Source organism: Chiloscyllium plagiosum, unplaced genomic scaffold (assembly GCF_037043375.1).
Source record: "Chiloscyllium plagiosum isolate Xiang-an unplaced genomic scaffold, Cpla_swu_hap1 HiC_scaffold_39, whole genome shotgun sequence".
NCBI classification, from domain to species: Eukaryota; Metazoa; Chordata; class Chondrichthyes; order Orectolobiformes; family Hemiscylliidae; genus Chiloscyllium; species Chiloscyllium plagiosum.
This window is the reverse complement of record NW_028270177.1, coordinates 820,052-840,885: the sequence shown is the minus strand read 5'-3', so window position 1 is coordinate 840,885 and position 20,834 is coordinate 820,052. Positions and strand designations below refer to the sequence as shown.

Below are 20,834 nucleotides of genomic sequence, written 5' to 3'. Positions count from 1 at the left end.
TTAGAGCTAGTCTCGATACCAGAAACTTGACTATTCATACTACATTCCCCTAAGAGTCCATCACCCCCTATATTTTCCAAAACGGCATACTTGTTTGAGATGGGGATAGTGTCAGGAGACTCTTGCACCACCTGCCTATCCCTCCCACCTTTCCTGAAAGTAACCCATCTACCTGACTGTATCTATGGTATTTTTATCCCTTCATATAACTCCATCATACCCCCTAGCTCCTGTAAATTCCTCATCACCACTGACTGACACTCCAACCAATGTGATTTGTGGCAAGGCCTATACGACATAATAGGTTACAAAGCAAAGCAGAATAGAATAGCAGACAAAAATACATCCCTCACTGTTGTGCTCAATGCACTTTACACTCATTTCAAATATAAGGTCAGTGAAACAGTGTTGCCTGCTCCAACAGCCTTAGATCCACCTATTCCCTCAGTCACTGCTGCAGACATCAGATCAGCCTGAGTGTACCCACGGAAAGCAACCAACCCAGAGGGAGTCCCTGGCTGTGCACTCAGATCCTGGGCGTACAAGCTGGCAGGTGTATTTGTTGACATCTTTAAGCTTTCCTTACTATGATCTGAAGTCCTCAGCTGCTACAAGACGACCACCATCATCCCGATACAAAAGAAAACTCACGCAGCACGCCTCAATGATTACTGTCTGGTGGTTTTGACCTACATAATTATCAAGTGCTTCAAGAGGTTAACCATGGCTCAAATTAACTTTGGCCTACCAACCTGCCTTGATCCACTGCAATTCGCCTGTCACAACTGGTCCACAGCAGATGCCATCTACCTGGCCCTATACACATACCTGGGACATCTGAATAGCAAGGATGCCTATGTCAGGCTCTTATTTATTGACTACAGCTCTACCTACAACACCATAATTCCAACAAAACTATCTCCAAACTCTGAGACCTAGCTCTATGATCCACCCTCTGCAACTGGATCCTCAGCTTCCTGACACACAGACCACAATCAATTACTGAGTACAGGCAGTAGCAGCTCTTCCCTAACAATTTTCAACACTGGCGCCACAAAAGATTGCATACTCAGCCCCTCACTGTACTCACTGTGCACTCATGACTGTGTGAATTTCTTCAGAATTCTATCTACAAGTTCGCTGGTGACTAACACCATCAGTATCGGTCGGATATCAAACATTATTCCTGATGAAGGGCTTTTGCCCGAAACGTCGATTTTGCTGCTCGTCGGATGCTGCCTGAATTGCTGTGCTCTTCCAGCACCACTGATCCAGAATCTGGTTTCCAGCATCTGCAGTCATTGTTTTTACCTCGGATATCAAACAGATTCAAGACAAAGTACAGGAAAGAGAGAGCATGCTTGATGGCATGATATAAAGATAACAATCTCTCGCTCAGTGGTAAAGGAAGAGCTAATCATTGACTTCATGGAAAAAAAAGTGGAGGGCACATCATCTAAGTACATTTTTGGAGCTGAGCTGGAGATGGTTGAGAGCATCAAGTTCTAGGAGTGAATATTACCATCTGTCTTGGTCCACCACGTTGATGCGAGGTGAAGGGAGCACAACAATGTCTCTACTTCTTCAGGATGATAAGGAAATTTGGCATGTCCGTATATACACTTACCAACCTTTATAGGATGCTTTCTGTGGTGCATCACAGCATAGTACAACAACTGCTCTGCCCAGGACCATAAGAAACTACAGAGAGTTGTGAACACAGCCCAATTATCAAGCAAACCAACTGACTCCATCTATACTTCTTGCTGCCTCAGCAAGGCAGCCATCATCAAAGACCCTTCTTACCCCAGTTATAATCTTTGCCAACCTCTTCCATTGGGCAGAAGATACAAAAGCTTAAACACACAAATTAACAGATTCAAGAACAGCATCTTCTCCAACATGGAGAGTTCAGAACTAGAGGGCATAGGTTTAGGGGGAGAGGGGAATGATATGAGAGAGACCTAAGGGGCAACTTTTTCCACACAGACGGTGGTGTGTGCATTGAATGAGCTGCCAGAGGAAGTGGCGGAAGCTGGGACAATTACAACATTTAAAAGGCATCTTGATGGATATATGAATAGGAAGGGTTTGGAGGGATATGGGCCAGGTGCTGGCAAATTGGGACTAGATTAGGTTGGGATATCTAGTTGGCACAGATGAGTTGGACCTGAAGGGTCTGATTCCATGCTGTACATCTCTATGACTCTATGAGGTATTGCATTTTGTTTATAACAAACAAAGATAGGACTACAATTATTGGTACAGCCTTGGGTAGTGTTGTAGAACAGAGGAACCTCAGGGTGCAGATACATAATTCTTTGCATTTTGTATTACACCTAGACAGGGTGGTTAAAAAGGCGTTTAGCATGCTTGCCTTCATTATTCAATCTTTTGAGTATACAGTTGGGATGTCATGTTAAGGTTGTACAGGACATTGGTGAGACCTTTTCTGGAATACTGTGTCCAGTTCTGGTCACCCAGTTATAAAGGAGGATGTTATCAAGCCAGAGAGGGTTCAGAAGAGATTTACCAGGATGTTGCCAGGTATGGAAAGATTGAGTTCTAAAGAAAGGCTGAATAAGTTGGGATCATTTTCACTGGAGTATCGGAGGTTGATTATTTTATAAAATAATGAGGGGATAGAGTTAATAATAGTTGTCTTTTCCCTAGGATAGGGGATTTCAAGACTCAGGGCACATTTTTAAGGTGAGAGGAGAGAGATTTAAAAAAGATGCGAGGCTAATTTTTATTTTTATATAGAGGTTGGCTCATGTGTGGAATGAACTTCCTGAGGAAGTGATGGATGTTGGTACAATTACAGTTTAAAAGACATTTGGATCAGTACACGAATAGGAAAAGTTTGGAGATCGATGAGCCAGGAGCAGGCAGGTGGGACTAGTTTAGTTTGGGATTACGTTCGGCATGGACCTGGTTGGACTGAAGGGTCTGTGTCCGTGCTGTATGACTCTACAATCGCTGTTTTAAGTTTGTTTTGCTTTGTCTTGGTTTGCTATTTCCCCCATCTTTTATTTTTAATACTTTTGGATGGCAATTGTTCAGAATCCTGCTCATCCCAACTACTTTAGGCACTGTTGTTTTGTTTTGTTTATCCTATTCTTTCTCCCTTTGAGCTTACACACGAACTTCCTTCTGGCTTTTCACAGACCTTACCCTTCTTTTCTTTCCATCCTGAGCGCTTTCAACTGCTCACTATTACATTTCTAACTTTTTCCCCCCATTTCTGATGAAAGGTCACGGACTAAAAATGTTACAAAAACAAAATATTGCGATGGACCCTGTGGATTAAGAAACAGTTTATGTTCGAAGTCCATGGCTTCACCAGAATCGGACAGATCTGTCTCCATCTCTCATTTTCAGCTCTATCACTCCATAGATTTGGCCAGACCTACTGAGCATTTCCAGAATTTTCTGTTTTTATTCCAAACATGCTAGTTTTCTGGATAAGCCATATACTTAATTACTATCCAGCCTGTGACAATGTTACCTTGTACCATGAATTTTTCCTCATATTCAGTCTTCCCATCCACATGTCTGACAGCAGCATTTGGGTGCATGTGTGCGCTACAAATGGACGAAGTCTTGAATGAACAGCTAATTTGAGGCAGGTCGAGTTGCTCCAGTTTTTCAATTCATAAGTCAGCAACTTCATAGCCATAGTTTCATCTTGCCTGAAGGACTGATCCAGTAAATCAACTGCTAATTGACCAAATTCACTGAAACAAAAATAGCAATATGTTCATTAATCACTGGTTAAACATTAATGTCACCTCTCAAGTTCAATTCAGTTGGGGATACTGATCACTTGTTTAAACAAAAAATGAGAGCCTGATGAAAATGATCACATGTACCTGCTGTTACAAATGTACAACGGCAGCTCTAATGAAGTAGAAAGCATACTAACAGAGTGCTTATATCTGAGCCATTGCTAATTCCAAATTAAGCACATTATTTCAAGGAAATATAGTGGTTATTTTATTTTATGAAAAAGTCTAGTTCAAATTTAGTCCTAGGCTACCTATAATAAAAGTCAGAAAAGAGAGTGTGTCAAAAATGCTCAGGTTTACCTCATCTGAAAGTTGACATTGCATTTAGCGGTTCATGCACACTACTGCTTTTCACGACTGCCCATATCCAATCCGGCACCAACTCTCATTCATCCACAATTTAACATCTTTGGCTTCAGAATCCTCCAAATTGAAAATTCTCAGCCACGAGTTCAAACTCTTTTGTAGCCTCTCCCTACTTTATTTTTATTCTTCTCCATCCTTTCAAGAATACTGCTTCCCTCTAATTCTGACCTCTTCTCAACACAAAGTATCTTTTCACCCATAAATGTCCTCGACACCTTCAGCAAGTCGAGGCCTTTGGAACTCCCTCCCTAAATATCAATGCCTTTATTGAGACGGTTCTCAGAGAAGTGTAGTCAGGTATCCTTCCTATGACCTTCTCTGAGTCTGTTGACAATATTTCCGTTCAGAGCACAAGGGATATTAAAGACACAGTACTGGATACTGTGTACTGGAATAATGAAGTGCTCCACGAAGTATGCTGCATCATCCATTACCAGGAAAGAGGTTTCTTCCTCGGAATTTGTTTCTCTTTTTGAGACAGAAAAGCAACAAGGAATCAACTTCGGCTTTTCTCACAGCTAAGGCAACAATTGAAAAGCAACATTGGCAAAATGCTGGGATGAGGAACCCACCAAATTTCTTGTCTAGAGGTTAAAATGCAACATAGCCCAACAGAAATCCATGTTTTAAAAACTAAGATGTAAATTTGAATTGGTTTGTATATGGTAAACAAGTACACAATTTTATTAATTTGAGGATGGATTGTTCTGAAAGAACAGCTTTATTTAGCACCAAACACAAAAGTACTTACATAATTATTCAATTCTACACACGGGCACTTTATGACGACTGACCTGGAAGACTGTTTGAGTTCTTCAGAAGTATCATCAACCACATCACTCTGTTTTGCCTCACAGGACATAGATCGATTTAGTTTGCATGCAACTAAAGCTTTGGCCATGGACTCTTCTCCATGCTGCCAGAAAAACATGGCCATTTTCTGCCGCTTCATTAATACAGCCCAGACGAGCAGCTCGTTGAAAGGATACGGAAAACGCTTAGTCTCTGGATCATCAATGTCCACAACCTCATCTTTGGTTCTCTTTTTCTTCCCCTGATCAACAGAGGATTCAGGCTGAAAAAGCAGAAAGAGTGTCAGCTATTCTGCTTATCACTGACTGGAAACCAATTAAGGAAATGGCAACTTGCTCTGTGAAGCAAAATCGCATCTGTATTAAATATACAACGTATGGGGCTGCTTCTCCCATACCCTGACTGTGCGGGCAAAGTACAAAAAGCTTTCTTTTAGACACCAAAATCAACTTGAAACAACAATTAACACATTAATGTGAATTTCAAATTGTTGCTCCCATCCTTTAAAGCTCTGAATACACAGTGAGACAAACAGCTCAGGAGGTGCCTGGTATCCTTTACAAAGCTGTGTGTTTGAAATCCAAGTAGGACAAACATACAAACCATCTGTTCATACCTTGGGTTTGTAAGGCTGTGCAGTTTTAATGAAGTGATTATGTCGAGTCTTCTCTCTTTTATCTGCTCGATTGGTCAGAGACTCTTGATGCTTACGCAATTGAGGTATACTACTTGATGAATGCCGTCCAGATCGCTGGATTGAAAATATAAAAAAAGGTTGTTAGGAGAATGCTACTGACAGGGTTTTGCTCATCAAACTTAAAAATCACCAACAAAATTGCTTTCATTTATAATTAAGGCCTGGAACAACCTCTCATATTTCTTGTCTTGAGTCACAAAGAGTAAAATGGTTAAGAGCATCAATGAACCTTTTTGTTAAAATAACTTAACAACTGTGTGCTCATTGAAGGCACAGACTAAAGATCACCCAAACAAATAAAGTAGGAAAATATGAAACAAACCAAAACCAAAATTGCTGGAGAAACTTAGCAAGTCTGGCAGCACCAATGAAAAAAGAAGTTTATGTTTTGAGTCCAATTCCCCTCAGAATTCAAAATTTTTAGAATGCTGATGGCAATTTCTGTTTTTTGTACATTTTAGATTTCCAGCATTTGCAGTTTTGTTTTATTGTAGGACAACACAGAAATGATTCCACCTCAACACCCAACTTGTTACTTAATCATAACTGCAGATGTCAGTTTGCTGGCACTTAGTGAGGTATTCCAGAGGAGAACGTACCCTATTATTTCCATGAAGATTGTTGTAGATAATTCGGAAACGTTTCTTTGTGTATGTACATCGATAAGTTCCACCCATAAGGTATTCGATGACAAGGCCCACATCAATCAAAGTGATTTTATAATCTGAAGGGAGGTTCCCCTATGGAATAAAAGACATCAAAAATGACATCAGTCAACAGCAACGATATCCTATTCCAGTAAAACTTGTAGACAGCTAAGGCCAATTTATACTTTATGCAATTCTCAAGAGACTGGATTTTTTGATGGAAAAACAAGTTCAAAGTAACAAATCTGTTTCTTGACAATAGCCTAAACATTCCAAGAAAAATTTGTTGAGAAAAATCATTCATGCAGTCAACTACAGCAACAATTCAGAAAAAATGAAGGCTCTATCCTGCTATCAAATAAGGAAGTTCCTAGATGGTTCTTATTGATTTTAGGTGACCACTTGGCATTCTAAATCCAGTTCTCTGAAGTGTAGCTGCTATGCACAATCTTTTTATTCACTTGTGCTTCGCTAGCTGGCCAGCATTCATTGCCTATCCCTAGTTGCTCGAGAAGGTGGTAAGTGAGCTATCTTCATGAACTGCTGCAGTCCACCTGCTATAGGTTGGCCCACAGTGTCATCAGGGAGGGAATTCCGGGTTTTTGACCCAGCGACAGTGAAGCAACAACATTGTATTGCCAAGTGAGGACGGTGAGTGGGCTTGGAGAGCAACTTGAAGGTGGTGGTATTCGCATACATCCACTGACCTTGTCCTTCTAGACGCAAGTAGTCGTGGGATCTTTGGTGAATTTCTGCAGTCATCTTACAGATGCATCAGTAGTGGAGGGGGTAGATACTTATGGATGTGGTGCCAATGTAAGGAAGTGATAAAAATGTGAACTTCGACTGGATTAAGACAGAGAGATGCTGCCATCTGCCTCTCGTTAACTAACTTAGTGGCAGTAGTTGATGTCAAATATGTAAGCTTTTGTTCACTTTAAGATGCTCATTAAAGCCTTTATCAAGAGAGCCTCATTAGCAATATTCTTCTTAGAATGTGCCATTAAGTCATTTTGGTTTTACTTGTATTTCACAAAAGATGTCATTTGCCTAGAAACGTGTTGATGACCTTAAGGAATAGATTGTTTGGCCGGTCGAGTCTGCTCCATCATACAGCGAGATTATGGCTGATGTGGCTGTGGTCTCAGACCCACTTTGCTGGTCTATCAAAAATGTAACCCTATAAAATCACCCTCCACTATCTTCAGATAGAAGCAATTCAATGTTAGCAAAGAACAATTCACAAAAGACAGAGAAATAAAGTTTCTCTAAATATTCATGAAAATTGCAAAATTCCTGCATTCAATTTTTTTTATTTTCATAGATCAACAGCAAGAACTTAAAAGAAAATTTATAATTTGGACACATTAAAAGGATCATTGGTAAAAATCTGAGATTTAAAAAAATTCATGTTTATAAACTGCCATAAATATTTTCAGAGGTCAATCTGCTGCCATGTAGCTTGAAGGTAAACAACAAAAAATTACCTGCTTAACATCTCGCACGAGATGAAGTAATGTTGGATTGGTTGGACCTTGCTTCTGCAATGAAATAACAAAATTGAAGTGGTCAAAGTATTTCAGAGCAGCAAAGGAGGAAAGAAAAGGCAGGGAGAATACACATTAATGCCAGCAACCATTTCTGCAGAACCTCAAAATTCTTCACAGCTAATAATTTACTTTCAAAGTGCAGTGACTAGCATTTAAACTATGAGCGTATCCTTAAAATGTTTGTGTTAGATAGTCCTAATCTTTATTATACCATAAGTACAGGTGAAGGGCTGTCATAAAATGGCAGTGAGCCAAGAGGCACCAGAGCAAGTTCCACCAGTTCGAGAGGTATAACATACCTAAACAGATTGATTAAAACTATCAAAACGTACAGGTGAAGGTCAAGGCTTAGCTAACAAAAAATGCACTTTATGTCAACCGATAATCTAAACAATCCCGTTGATAAGGAGTCATTAATACAACTACCAGCGTTTGTGATTCAAGAATCTGAAATATTTTCATAAAATTTGAAAACATATTATTGTCCAGATCTAATTTATGCACTCAAGATTAACACTGCTACATTTTGGGCTTCCTAGCACTTACCGTGTTGTACAGTTCTTCAAGCCTAGGGATTGTAAGGAACTTGTGCATGCTAACTCCATTCTCAATGAGAAGTTTCACAAATTCCACTCGGTCCATAACAAGTGCATCTAACATTGCCTGCTCCAGTGATCCCACCTGCAACATGCAATAAACTCAGTGATAAAATCTGACCTACTGCTCAGCAACATTAAACATGAAAAAAAACCAAATGAAATCAGAACTTGACAAATTATATTCAAACAGCTACCTCATTAACTTCACGATGACAGAAAAAAATAATAATCCACTGATATGAGTAATCCCATTATTTGCTGCACTGAGCCCATCCTTAAAAGAACATGAATGTTAACATACCAGCCACTGCTGCCCGTAAACAAATGCATGGTTTTTAGCAATGTCCACTCTGTCCCAGGCAAGAGTCAAGATCAGCTGATCAAATGCAGATGAATTGGTACCTGAATTTTAAAAAGTTATAGCGTCAGTAAGGTACATGAACTGCCTGTTTGGAACAGGATGTGGAAACGATGTAGTATATTCATGTTGCATATGTCATAGCCATTGCCAGAACTAATTGCCAGGCTGGACTTTCTAGTTACAGTTGCAAAATTTGGTTATATTCTCACTATTGATGAGTTCATATTCAAGTAGGACAGACTGTTTAGACAAAAAATAAATAAAATGCCGACTGCAGTTAATTCTACTTTAAGTTCATGGGCAGCTTTGCCATAGAGCATGCAGAATAATAACCCTTGTAAGATCCATTTTTAGCTTTAATTCCCACCACAAATCAAATGGCCCACCAATTAGCTATCAATTAAGCAGCTTTTGGCTGCTCAAAGTTATTTTCTCTAATTTCTACACATGCACCTAAGCTCCCTTATTCTGAAGTAGTAGTTGGAAGTGTGTTGCTGGAAAAGCACAGCAGGTCAGGCAGCATCCAAGGAGCAGGTGAATCAATATTTTGGGCATTAGCCCTTCATCAGGAATGAGGCTTGTGGGCCAGAGGTCTGAGAGATAAATGGGAGGAGGGGTGGGGCTGGGGGTGTGGTTGGGGGGAGGGGGAGGGGGGGGGGGGGGGGGGGGAGTAGCTGGGAATGGGAATGCGATAGGTAGATGAAGGTGGGGGAAGAAGGTGATAGGTTGGAGAGGAGGGTGGAGCGGATGGATCAGAAAGATGATGGACAGGTCAAGAGGGCGGTGTCGAGTTGGAGGCTTGGGCCTGGGATAATCTAGCGGGGAGGGAAAATGAGCAAACTGGTGAAATTCACATTAATCCCATGTGGTTGCAAGGCAGAAGATGAGGCGTTCTTGCTCCAGGCATCGGTGGTAAGGGTTTAGCGATGGAGGAGATCCAGGACCTGCACGTCCTTGGTGGAGTGGGAGGGGAGTTGAAGTGTTCAGCCACGGAGCGGTGAGGTTGGTCGGTGCGGGTGTCCCAGAGACATTCTCTGAAACAATCCACAAGTTGGCATCCTGTCTCCCCGATGTAGAGAAGACCACATGGGGTGCAATGGATACAGTAGATGGCATTTGTGAAGGTACAGGTAAATTTCTGTCAGATGTGGAAGGAGCCTTGGACGGAGGTGAGGGGGAGGTGAAAGTGCAGGTTTTGCAACCCTGTGGTGGTAGGGGAAGGTGTCAGGAATGAGTGTGGATCTGACAATGGAGTCGAGGAGGGATTGGTCAGTCCGGAACACTGATAGGGATGGTGGGGTCTGATTGTAGGTGGAGGAAATGGCGGAGGATGACACAGAGTTTGATGAGGTGGAAGGTGAGGACCGGGGGATTCAGTCCTTGTTGTGGTTGAAGGGATGTGGTTCAAGGACAGAGGTGCAGGAAGTGGAGGAGATGCGCTGGAGGGTATTGTCAACCATGTCAGAGGGGAAATTGCGATCTTTGAAGGAGGCGGCCCTCTGGGATTTTGTAGTGGAATTGGTCCTCCTGGGAGCGGATGCGGTGGAGGCGGAATTTGGGAATAAAGGATAGCATTTTTACAGGAGGCAGGGTGGGAGGAGGTGTAGTCCAAATAACTGTGGGAGTCCGAGGGTTTGTAGTAAATGTGTATTGTTAGTCGGTTGCAGGGGATGGAGTGGGAGAGGTCCAGGAAGGGAAGGGTGGTGTCTGAGCTGGTCCAGATAATTTGAGGTTGGGGTGAAAGGTGTTAGTGAAGCTGATGAACTGTTCAACCTCCTCGTGGGAGTAAGAGATAGCACTGATGCAGTAATCGATATAGCCGAGAGAAAGATGGGTATTGGTGCTGGTGTAGCTCTGGAAGATGGACTGTTCCACGTACCTGACAAAGAGGCAGGCAAAGCTGGGACCCATGTGGGTGCCCATGGCTACCCCTTTGGTTTGGAGCAAGTGGGAGTATTGGAAGGAGAAGTTGTTGAGGGCGAGGACTAGTTCGGCTAGGCGGATGAGGGTGTTAGTGGAAGGGTACTGGTTGGGACGGCACAAGAGGGAAAAACAGAGTGCTTGGAGATCTTTGTTGTGACGGGTGGGTGTGTGCAGGGACTGGATGTCCATGGTGAAGGTGAGGCATTGGGGGCTGGGGAAATGAAAGTCTTGGAGGAGGTGAAGGGTGTGGGTGGTGTCCCAAACGTAGTGGGGAGTTCCTGGACTAAAGGGGACAGGATGGTGTCAAGGTATGCAGAGATGAGTTCAGTGGGACAGGAGCAGGCTGAGACAATGGGTTGACTGGGGAAGTCAGGTTTGTGAATTATTCAGAGGAAGGGCAACTGGACCCAGAACGTTAGCTCTGATTTCTCTTTACAGATGCTGCCAGACCTGCTGAGCTTTTCTAGCAACTTCTGTTTTGTTTCTGATTTACAGCATCTGCAGTTCTTTTGGTTTTCATTCTGAAACTTGTTGTTTCTATCATTTACATCATAAGGGCATAGGAACAGAAATTCAGCCATTCGGCCCATCGAGCCTGATCCACCATTCAATCATGGCTGATAGTGGGAAAATGGGGTTGAAAAACCTTTCTCCCTGTAACCTTTGATCCCCTTGGCAATCAAGAACTTATCTATCTCTGTTCTAAATGTACTCAGTGACTGGGTCTCCACAGCCTTCTGTGACAATGAATTCCACAGATTCATCACTCTCTGGCTGAAGACATTTCTCCTTATCTCCATTCTAAAAGGTCTTCCCTAAGTTTGTGCCACTGGGTCCTCATCTCTCCTGACCATGGAATCATCTTCCTAATGTCCACTCTGTCCAGGCCAATCAGTATCCTGCATGTTTTAATAAGATCCCCCCCTGTCCTTGTAAACTCCATTGAGTACAGACCTAGTCTTCTCAAACATTCCTCATATGATAGGCCTTTCATTCCTGGGATCATTCTCATGAACCTCCTCTGAACATGCTCCAGGGCCAGTACATCCTTCCTGAGATATGGAGCCCAAAACTGTGCACAATACTCTAAATGTGGGCTGACCAGAGCCTTATAAAGCCTCAGAGTTACATCCTTGCTTTTATATTCTAGGCCTCTCAACGTGAACGGCCATTCCCCTCAAGAACAAGTATACCGTTTTGGATACTTGTGGGGGGGATGACTTACCAGGGGTAAGTAACGGGGCTCAGGTCTCTGGCACGGAGCCTGTCCCCGTTACTCAGAAGGGAAGGGTGAAGAAGAGCAGAGCAGTAGTAATTGGGGACTCGATAGTTCGTGGCACAGATAGGCGGTTTTGTGGGAACGAGAGAGACTCACGTTTGGTATGTTGCCTCCCAGGTGCAAGGGTACGTGATGTCTCTGATCGTGTTTTCCGGGTCCTGGAGGGGGAGGGGGAGCAACCCGAAGTCGTGGTCCACATTGGCACCAACGACATAGGTAGGAGGAGTGCTGAGGATGTTAGACAGGCTTTCAGGGAGCTAGGTTGGAAGCTTGGAGTTAGAACAAACAGAGTTGTTGTCTCTGGTTTGTTACCCGTGCCACGTGATAGAGATTCGAGGAATAGGGAGAGAGAACAATTAAATGCGTGGCTTCAGGGATGGTGCAGGAGGGAGGGGTTCCAGTTTTTGGATAACTGGGGTTCTTTCTGGGGACGGTGGGACCTCTATAAACGGGATGGTCTACACCTGAACCTGAGGGGAACCAGTATCCTTGGGGGGAGGTTTGCTAGTGCTCTTCGGGGGGGTTTAAACTAACTCGGCAGGGGCATGGGAACCCAGATTGTAGCTTCAGGGTGCAGGGCCTGGAGTGTAGGGAGGTGAGGAACATGGCATCAATTTCCAAGGAGGGTGCCTGTAAACAGGGAAGTGGCTTGAAGTGTGTATACTTCAATGCAAGAAGTATACGGAATAAGGTAGGTGAACTTGCAGCGTTGGTTGGTACCTGGGACTTCGATGTTGTGGCTATTACGGAGACATGGCTAGAACAGGGACAGGATTGGCTGTTGCAGGTTCCGGGATTTAAATGTTTTAGTAGGGTCAGAGGTGGGGGTAAAAGAGGGGGAGGTGTGGCATTGCTTGTCAAAGATAGTATTACAGCGGTGGAAAGGACGATGGATGAGGACTTGCCATCTGAGGTAGTTTGGGCTGAGGTTAGGAATAGGAAAGGTGAGGTCACCCTGTTAGGAGTCTTTTACAGGCCTCCTAATAGTCCTAGAATCATTGAAGAAAGGATTGGGAAGGTGATTCAGGAGATGAGTGACAGTAATAGGGTGGTTGTTATGGGGGACTTTAACTTTCCTGATATTGATTGGGAAAGCTATAGCTCAAGTTCGTTAGATGGGTCAGTGTTTGTTCAATGTGTGCAGGAGAGTTTCCTGACACAATATGTAGACAGGCCAACAAGAGGTGAGGCCATACTGGATTTGGTTCTGGGTAACGAACCAGGCCAGGTGTTAGAATTAGAGGTAGGTGAGCACTTTGGGGATAGTGACCATAATTCGGTGATTTTTACACTCGTGATGGAGAGGGATAAGTGTGTACTACAGGGCAAGAATTATAGCTGGGGTAAGGGAAATTATGATGCGGTGAGGCATGACTTAGGATGTGTGGCTTGGAAAAGTAGACTCCAAGGCAAGAATGTAAATGATATGTGGAACTTGTTCAAGGGGCAACTATTGAGTGTCCTTGGTAATTATGTACCTGTCAGGCAGGAAGGAAAGGGTCGTGCGAGGGAGCCGTGGTTTAATAAGGAATTGGAATCCCTTGTTAAATGGAAGAGGGCGGCCTATCTCAAGATGAGACGTGAAGGTTCAATTGGGGCGATTGAGAGTTATAGGGTAGCCAGGAAGGACCTGAAGAGAGAGCTAAAAGCAGCAAGGAGGGGACATGAAAGGTCCTTAGTAGATAGGATTAGGGAAAACCCTAAGGCTTTCTATAGGTATGTTAGGAATAAAAGAATGACTAGGGTAGGAATAGGTCCAGTCAAGGATAGTAGGGGGAAGTTGCGTGTGGAGGCGGAAGAGATTGGGGAGACACTGAATGAATACTTTTCTTCAGTATTCACTCAGGAACAGGGCATTGTTGTCGATGAGAATACTGAGGCACAAATAAGTAGAATGGATGGCTTTGAGGTATGTAGAGAAGAGATGTTGGAAATCCTGGAAAAGGTGAAAATAGATAAGTCCCCTGGGCCTGATGGCATTTATCCTAGGATTCTCTGGGAAGCAAGGGAGGAGATTGCAGAGCCATTGGCCTTGATTTTTATGTCCTCTTTGTCTACAGGAGTAGTCCCAGAAGACTGGAGGATAGCAAATGTGGTTCCCTTGTTCAAAAAGGGGAGTAGGGATAGCCCTAGTAACTATAGGCCGGTGAGTCTCACTTCTGTTGTGGGCAAAGTCTTAGAGAATTGTAAGGGATAGGATTTATGCACATCTGGATAGGAATAATGTGATCAAGGATAGTCAGCATGGTTTTGTGAAGGGCAGGTCGTGCCTCACAAACCTTATTGAATTCTTTGAAAAGGTGACGAAGGAGGTTGATGAGGGGAAAGCGGTAGATGTGGTATATATGGATTTTAGTAAGGCGTTTGATAAGGTTCCCCATGGTAGGCTACTGCAGAAAATACGGAGATATGGCATTGAGGGTGAGTTGGAGGTTTGGATTAGAAATTGGCTGGATGGAAGAAGACAGAGGGTAGTAGTTGATGGCAAAGTTTCTTCATGGAGTGCCGTCACTAGCGGTGTTCCGCAAGGATCTGTTTTGGGACCATTGCTGAATGTCATTTTTATAAATGACCTGGAAGAGGGGTTAGAAGGTTGGGTGAGCAAGTTTGCGGATGATACGAAAGTCGGAGGAGTTGTTGACAGTGAGGAAGCATGTGGCAGGTTACAGCAGGATATAGAGAAGCTGCAGAGCTGGGCAGAAAGGTGGCAGATGGAATTCAATGTAGCTAAGTGCGAGGTGATTCACTTTGGGAAGAATAACAAAAAGATGGGGTACTGGGCTAATGGTCGGATACTTGGTAGTGTGGATGAGCAGAGGGATCTTGGTGTCCATGTACACAGATCTCTGAAAGTTGCCACCCAGGTAAATAGTGCGGTGAGGAAGGCATATGGCGTACTGGCTTTTATTGGTAGAGGAATTGAGTTCCGGAGTCCTGAGGTCATGATGCAGTTGTATAAGACTCTGGTACGGCCGCATCTGGAATATTGTGTGCAGTTTTGGTCGCCATACTATAGGAAGGATGTGGAGGCATTGGAACGGGTGCAGAGGAGGTTTACCAGGATGTTGCCTGGTATGGAAGGAAAATCGTATGAGGAAAGACTGAGGCACTTGGGGCTGTTTTCACTAGAGAAAAGAAGGTTTAGGGGTGACTTGATTGAGGTGTACAAGATGATTAGGGGGTTAGATAGGGTCGACAGTATGAACCTTTTCCCGCGTATTGAGTCGGGTATTACAAGGGGGCATAGCTTTAAATTAAGGGGGGGTAGATATAGGACTGATGTTAGGGGTAGGTTCTTCACTCAGCGAGTTGTTAGTTCATGGAATGCCCTGCCAGTAACAGTGGTGGACTCTCCCTCTTTATGGGCATTTAAGAGGGCATTGGATAGGTATATGGAGGATAGTGGGTTAGTGTAGTTTAGGTGGGCTTGGATCGGCGCAACATCGAGGGCCCAAGGGCCTGTACTGCGCTGTATTCTTCTATGTTCTATGTTCTATTGCATTTGCCTTCCTAACTACTGACTCAACCTGTAAGTTTACCTTAAGAGAAACCTGGACTGAAACTCCGAAGTCATTTTGCACTTCAGACTTCGCAATTTTCTTGCCATTTAGAAAATATTCTATGCCTTTATTTGTCCTACCAAAGTGCATGACCTCACACCTTCCTATATTGTATTTCATCTGCCACCTCTTTGCCCACTCTCCGGACTTGTCTAAATCTTTCTTCAGCCTCTCTGCCTTCTCAACGCTACCTGTCCCTCTACCCATCTTTATATCATCTGCAAATTTAGCCAGAATGCTCTCAGTTCCTTCATCCAGATCTTTAATGTATAAAGTGAAAAGTTGTAGTCCCAAAACTGACCTTCACGAACACCACTAGTCACCAGTTGCCATCCTGAGAAGGACTCTTCTATCCCCAATCTCTGCCTTCTGCCAGACAGCCAATCTTCTATCCATACTAGCACCTTGCCTCTAACACTATGGGCCCTTAACCTTACTCAGCAGCCCACTTTGTGGCACCCTGTCAGAGGCCTTCTTGAAGTCCAGGTAGATAACATCCATAGGCTCTCCTTGGTCTAACCAGCTTATTACCTCCACAAAGAATTCTAACAGATTTGTCAGGGATGACCTCCCCTTGAGGAAACCATGCTGGCTTTACCCTATTTTACTGAGCACTTCCCAGTATTCAGAAATCGCATCCTTCCCAATAGATTCCAAAATCTTACCCACGACCGAGGTTAGGCTAATCAGTTTGTAATTTTCCATCTTTTGCTTTACTCCCTTCTTAAATAGCAGGGTTACATTAATGATTTTCCAGTCCTCTAAGACATCTCTAACTCCAGCAAAACCTGAAAGATTACATCTAAAACCTCTACTTTCTCTTCAGCTATCTCCTTCAAAACTCTAGGGTGTAATCCATCTGGCCCAGGTGATTTATCCACTTTCAGACCTTTCAGTTTTCCTAGCACCTTCTCCTTGGTGATGACCACTGTACTCATCGCTGCTCTCTGAATATCTTGAATTTTTGGGATTTCACTCATGTCTTCCACCATGAAGACTCACGCAAAGTACCTATTCAGTTCCTCAGCTATTTCTTTGTTCCCCATTGTTATTTCTCCAGCATAATTTTCCAATGGCCCAATGTCCACTTTTGTCTCTCTTTCGCCATTATATATCTATAATATAAATATAAAAAGAAACACTTGCAATCTTTCCTACTTTTAATAGCTAGCTTACCCTCATATTTAATCTTCTCCCTCCGTCTTTGTAAGCTTCCCAACCTCTGGCTTCCCACTGCCCTTTGCCACACTGTATGCTTTCTCTTTTGCTTTTATGCTGTTCCTGACTTCCCTGGTCAGCCATAGTTGCTTCATCGTCCGTGTACCATCCTTCTTTTCCCTCAGGATGAATCTCTGCTGTATTTCTCAAATTATTGCTAGAAACCTCTGCCATTGCTGTTCCACTGTCTTTCTTGCTAAACTCCTCTCCTGGTTAATTCTCCTCAGCTCCTCCTTCATGCCTCTGCAGTTGCCTTTATTCAACTGTAATACTGTTACATCTGATTTCACCTTCTTTGCTCTCAAATTCTATTGTATTATGATCACTGCCTGCGAAGGTTTCCTTTACCTTAAGCTCCCTTATCCAGTCTGCCTCACTCCACAAGACTAAATCCAGTATTTCCTATTCCTTAGTGAGCTCCACCATAAGCTGCTCCAAAAAAACCATTTCACTGACATTCCACAAACTCCTTTCCTTGCAATCTATTACCAATCCGATTTTCTCAAACCACCTGCATATTGAAATCCCCCATGATCACTGTAACCTTGCCTTTCTTCCACACTTTTTCTAACTCGGTGTATCTTATGCCCCAAATCTTGACTACTATTTGGAGGCCTGTACATAACTCCCATTATGAAAGCACAATTTTAAAAGTATGGTGCTTAACACCACAACTTGGAAAGATTTGGGTTCCAGGGCTCATATCGAGCTTCAAAATCAGGTTGAACAGCAAAGTTCAACCTGCAAAGCACAGAAACTACTTTGACCTTTATTCATTAAATAAAATTTAAGTTAATGAGAGATAAAAACAGACATATGATTCTGTTGCCACAGTAGATTTCTAAGATTGCAACCTATATGATAAAAGTACATTTTATTGAAATGTACTATCAAACTATTTCACGAATCCCATTTCTTGCATCCACATCATTACTTGATTTATTACACCTGAGAAAAAGACCTGAGCTGATAGAAAGGAACTTAGTTACACTCTGACATTGGTGAAAGATTACTCAGCATCAGCATTCTGATGGCATAGTGGTTAGCATTGCTGCCTCACAGCACCAGGGACCTGGACTCGATTTCAGCCTTGGGCAACCGTGTGGAGTTTGCATGTCCTCCCCATGTCTGAGAGAATTTCCTCCGGGTGCTCCGATTTACTCCCACAGTCCAAAAGGGTAGTCGGAGTGGCCATACTGAGGAAAACATAATTGTCCTGAAGTGTCCAAGGATGTGGAGGTTAGGTCTGTGATCCACAGAAAAAAAAAATGCGGGTTTATAGGGATGGGTGGAGGTATGGTTGGGATGCTCTTTGGAAGGTTGGTGCTGACTCAATGGGCCAAATGGCCTCTTTCTACACTATAGGAATTCGGCATTTACAGAAAGTCAAGCAGCAAACTGACCTTTCAGAATTTTAGAAGACCTTAATCTTGATTCTTAAATATCCTTTTGCGAGAATTATTTAACAAATAAACACATCTAGTCACCAACTTAATTGAGGTTGATATACTGGGCAAAAACAATACTAGCCCAGTCAGCAAAGCGCACAACCCATGTGTGACTTAAAAAAAATGCTTCAGCTACATCGACCCAGAAAGATGCTGAAGTCCAGGATACTTACCCTTTAACAGTGCTGTCAGAATGGCCACATCTATGTCTTGGTGCTCCTCAGCTCCAATGTGATAAACAGTTATCTGAAATCATATGCAATATGATTAAAATTTATAAGAAAGAGTCTATCCTTTTCTCCTGAGTGTTTTCCTATATGAAAAATTCCATTTAAAAGCATTAAAAAATTTACAGCAACTATTTGTGCAGACAAATGATTTTAATGAAGTTAAAAATCACACAACACCAGGTTATAGTCCAACAGGTTTAATTGGAAGCACTAGCTTTCGGACTGCTGCTCTTTCATCAGGCACTCCGAAAGCTAGTGTGCTTTCAATTAAACATGTTGGACCATAACCTGGTGTTGTGAGATTTTTAACTTTGTACACCCCAGTCCAACACCGGCGTCTCCAAATCATAATTTTAATGAATGAATACATCTCTAAGTAACCATGTGATTGTGATAAACCAGCTCCACTAACTGAGTGACACTGCAAGTACAGCAAACAAGAAAAGTTTTCCAAAGTAACCACACAAATAATTTCTTGACAATTTTTCGCAAGCATTGAACATAATTAGATTAGATCAAAGTTTTGCTTTGCTAGTACCTCAGACTTATCGCTAATTGATTCAGCACCCATTCAAGAGGCTGGATGACATTATATCTGTGCCTGTTCCTCCTGGAACTCATGGTAATGGGTTTCATGGGTTGAGAGATGCAGTTCAGGTTACAATTATCCACTACGTAAGAGCCATTTTGATTCCTTAAGATGCCTCTTCAACACACCATCTTCAATAATGCGAATATGATGACTTTCATGAGGTGGTGTTGGATGAGGAGGAGATAGAAATTATGCTAACATCTTTCAGTGACGAGCTATCAAGTATGAGGCTTGGTTTAGGAGTTATATTTACATTTCCAAGTCAAATTCCACACCTCATTTCTGACATTACAATAGTAACTGCACATTTGAATGGTTGCAAAACACTTTAGATTGTCCCAAGTGGTGGAAAGTGCTATACAAATGCACAGACTTTCTTACCCTTCACTACATTTTTGAAAACAAAGCCTAGTTTTTCTCCCATTTCACAGAATACACACTTTGACATTAGCCCTAAACCAATACATGCCTCTGGACTCTGTTCAGCTGTGATCCACTAGGTTGCATGGAATGACCAATGATGATACGAGATGCGCAACAAATCCAGGGAATGACAGACCAGGTGTAAAAGAGCTGATCAGGAGCAGATCAACTTCAACAAAGTCATTTGATTTGACAGACAGCAAGTGTGAACATGGATTCATTTAAATGGCACTGCCCTAGAGGTAAAACAGAGCAGATCAGAAAGCTTTGAGCTCAATCATGAAAATCACTGATTAAATATTCACATGATTTGGAGGTGCCAGTGTTGGACTGGGGTGTACAAAGTTAAAAATCACACAAAACCAGGTTATAGTCCACCTGATGAAGGAGCAGCGCTCCGAAAGCTAGTGCTTCCAAATAAACCTGTTGGGCTATAACCTGGTAGTGTGTGGTTTTTTAAACTAAATATTCACAGGCAGTGGAAGGAAACAGTTACATAAAATGATGGGATGCATTGTTAGCTACGTGCTTAACGATCCAAAAGAAGATTTTGCTGATGAAACTGAACAACTGAAAATGTGTTGCTGGAAAAGCGCAGCAGGTCAGGCAGCATCCAAGGAGCAGGAGAATCGACGTTTCGAGCATAAGCCCTTCGGAGGAAGAGAGCTTCTTCAAGGAAGGCATCCTTGCAAGAGGATTCGCAGTAGGTTAAAATCTTCGAGGAGAAAGTGAGGACTGCAGATGCTGGAGATCAGAGCTGAAAATGTGTTGCTGGAAAAGCACAGCAGGTCAGGCAGCATCCAAGGAACAGGAGAATCGACATTTCGGGCATAAGCCCTGCCCTAAACATCGATTCTCCTGCTCCTTGGTAGAAACTGAACAGCCAAGGCGACGGTGCACCTGGAGGAGAGAGCTCTGTTTTGTTCTCCATGATAAGAGGAAGTCACAAAGAGGCTCGGTCCTGAGTTTAAAAGATCACTGACGCTAGAACTTAGCTGCTTGCAGGGGGAGGATGGAGTACAATATTTAAGCAGTGGGACAATTTGAAATTAAGGCTGACAGAAAGAGGGAAACCAAGAACTTCCATAAAAACAAAATAAGTAGGAGTCAATAGAACAGACAATTGGTGATTATAGAAGAACAAAAAAACTGTGCTAAGTTTTAAAGGAAGAAAGGTTATATATGGCTGTTCATTTTACAATCTGGGAGCCATTAAGGATAGTTTGGTTAAATGCCCTTCTTGCTTTGTTATAATGTATTCTGCAGCTACATTGTAAGCTACCCTGAGCACCCTACAGTTGTAGCTTCGCCATCAACATCTGATATGTTTTTAAATGTGA

General features: G+C 42.8%; 1 protein-coding gene across 3 annotated transcripts in view; it reads right to left on the bottom strand.

Moving 5' to 3' along the window:
- trpm7 (transient receptor potential cation channel, subfamily M, member 7) overlaps positions 1–20,834 on the bottom strand; it is a 199,448-nt gene that overhangs the window by 70,602 nt on the left and 108,012 nt on the right. For all 3 annotated transcript variants that reach the window (XM_087981216.1, XM_087981215.1, XM_087981217.1), the window contains 8 exons: positions 18,423–18,495; positions 8,762–8,862; positions 8,408–8,542; positions 7,799–7,852; positions 6,264–6,404; positions 5,584–5,718; positions 4,949–5,229; positions 3,509–3,737 (listed from right to left, as the gene is read on the bottom strand). In XM_087981216.1, the coding sequence (XP_087837342.1) occupies positions 3,509–3,737; positions 4,949–5,229; positions 5,584–5,718; positions 6,264–6,404; positions 7,799–7,852; positions 8,408–8,542; positions 8,762–8,862; positions 18,423–18,495 (1,149 nt within the window). The remainder of the gene's footprint in view (positions 1–3,508; positions 3,738–4,948; positions 5,230–5,583; positions 5,719–6,263; positions 6,405–7,798; positions 7,853–8,407; positions 8,543–8,761; positions 8,863–18,422; positions 18,496–20,834) is intronic.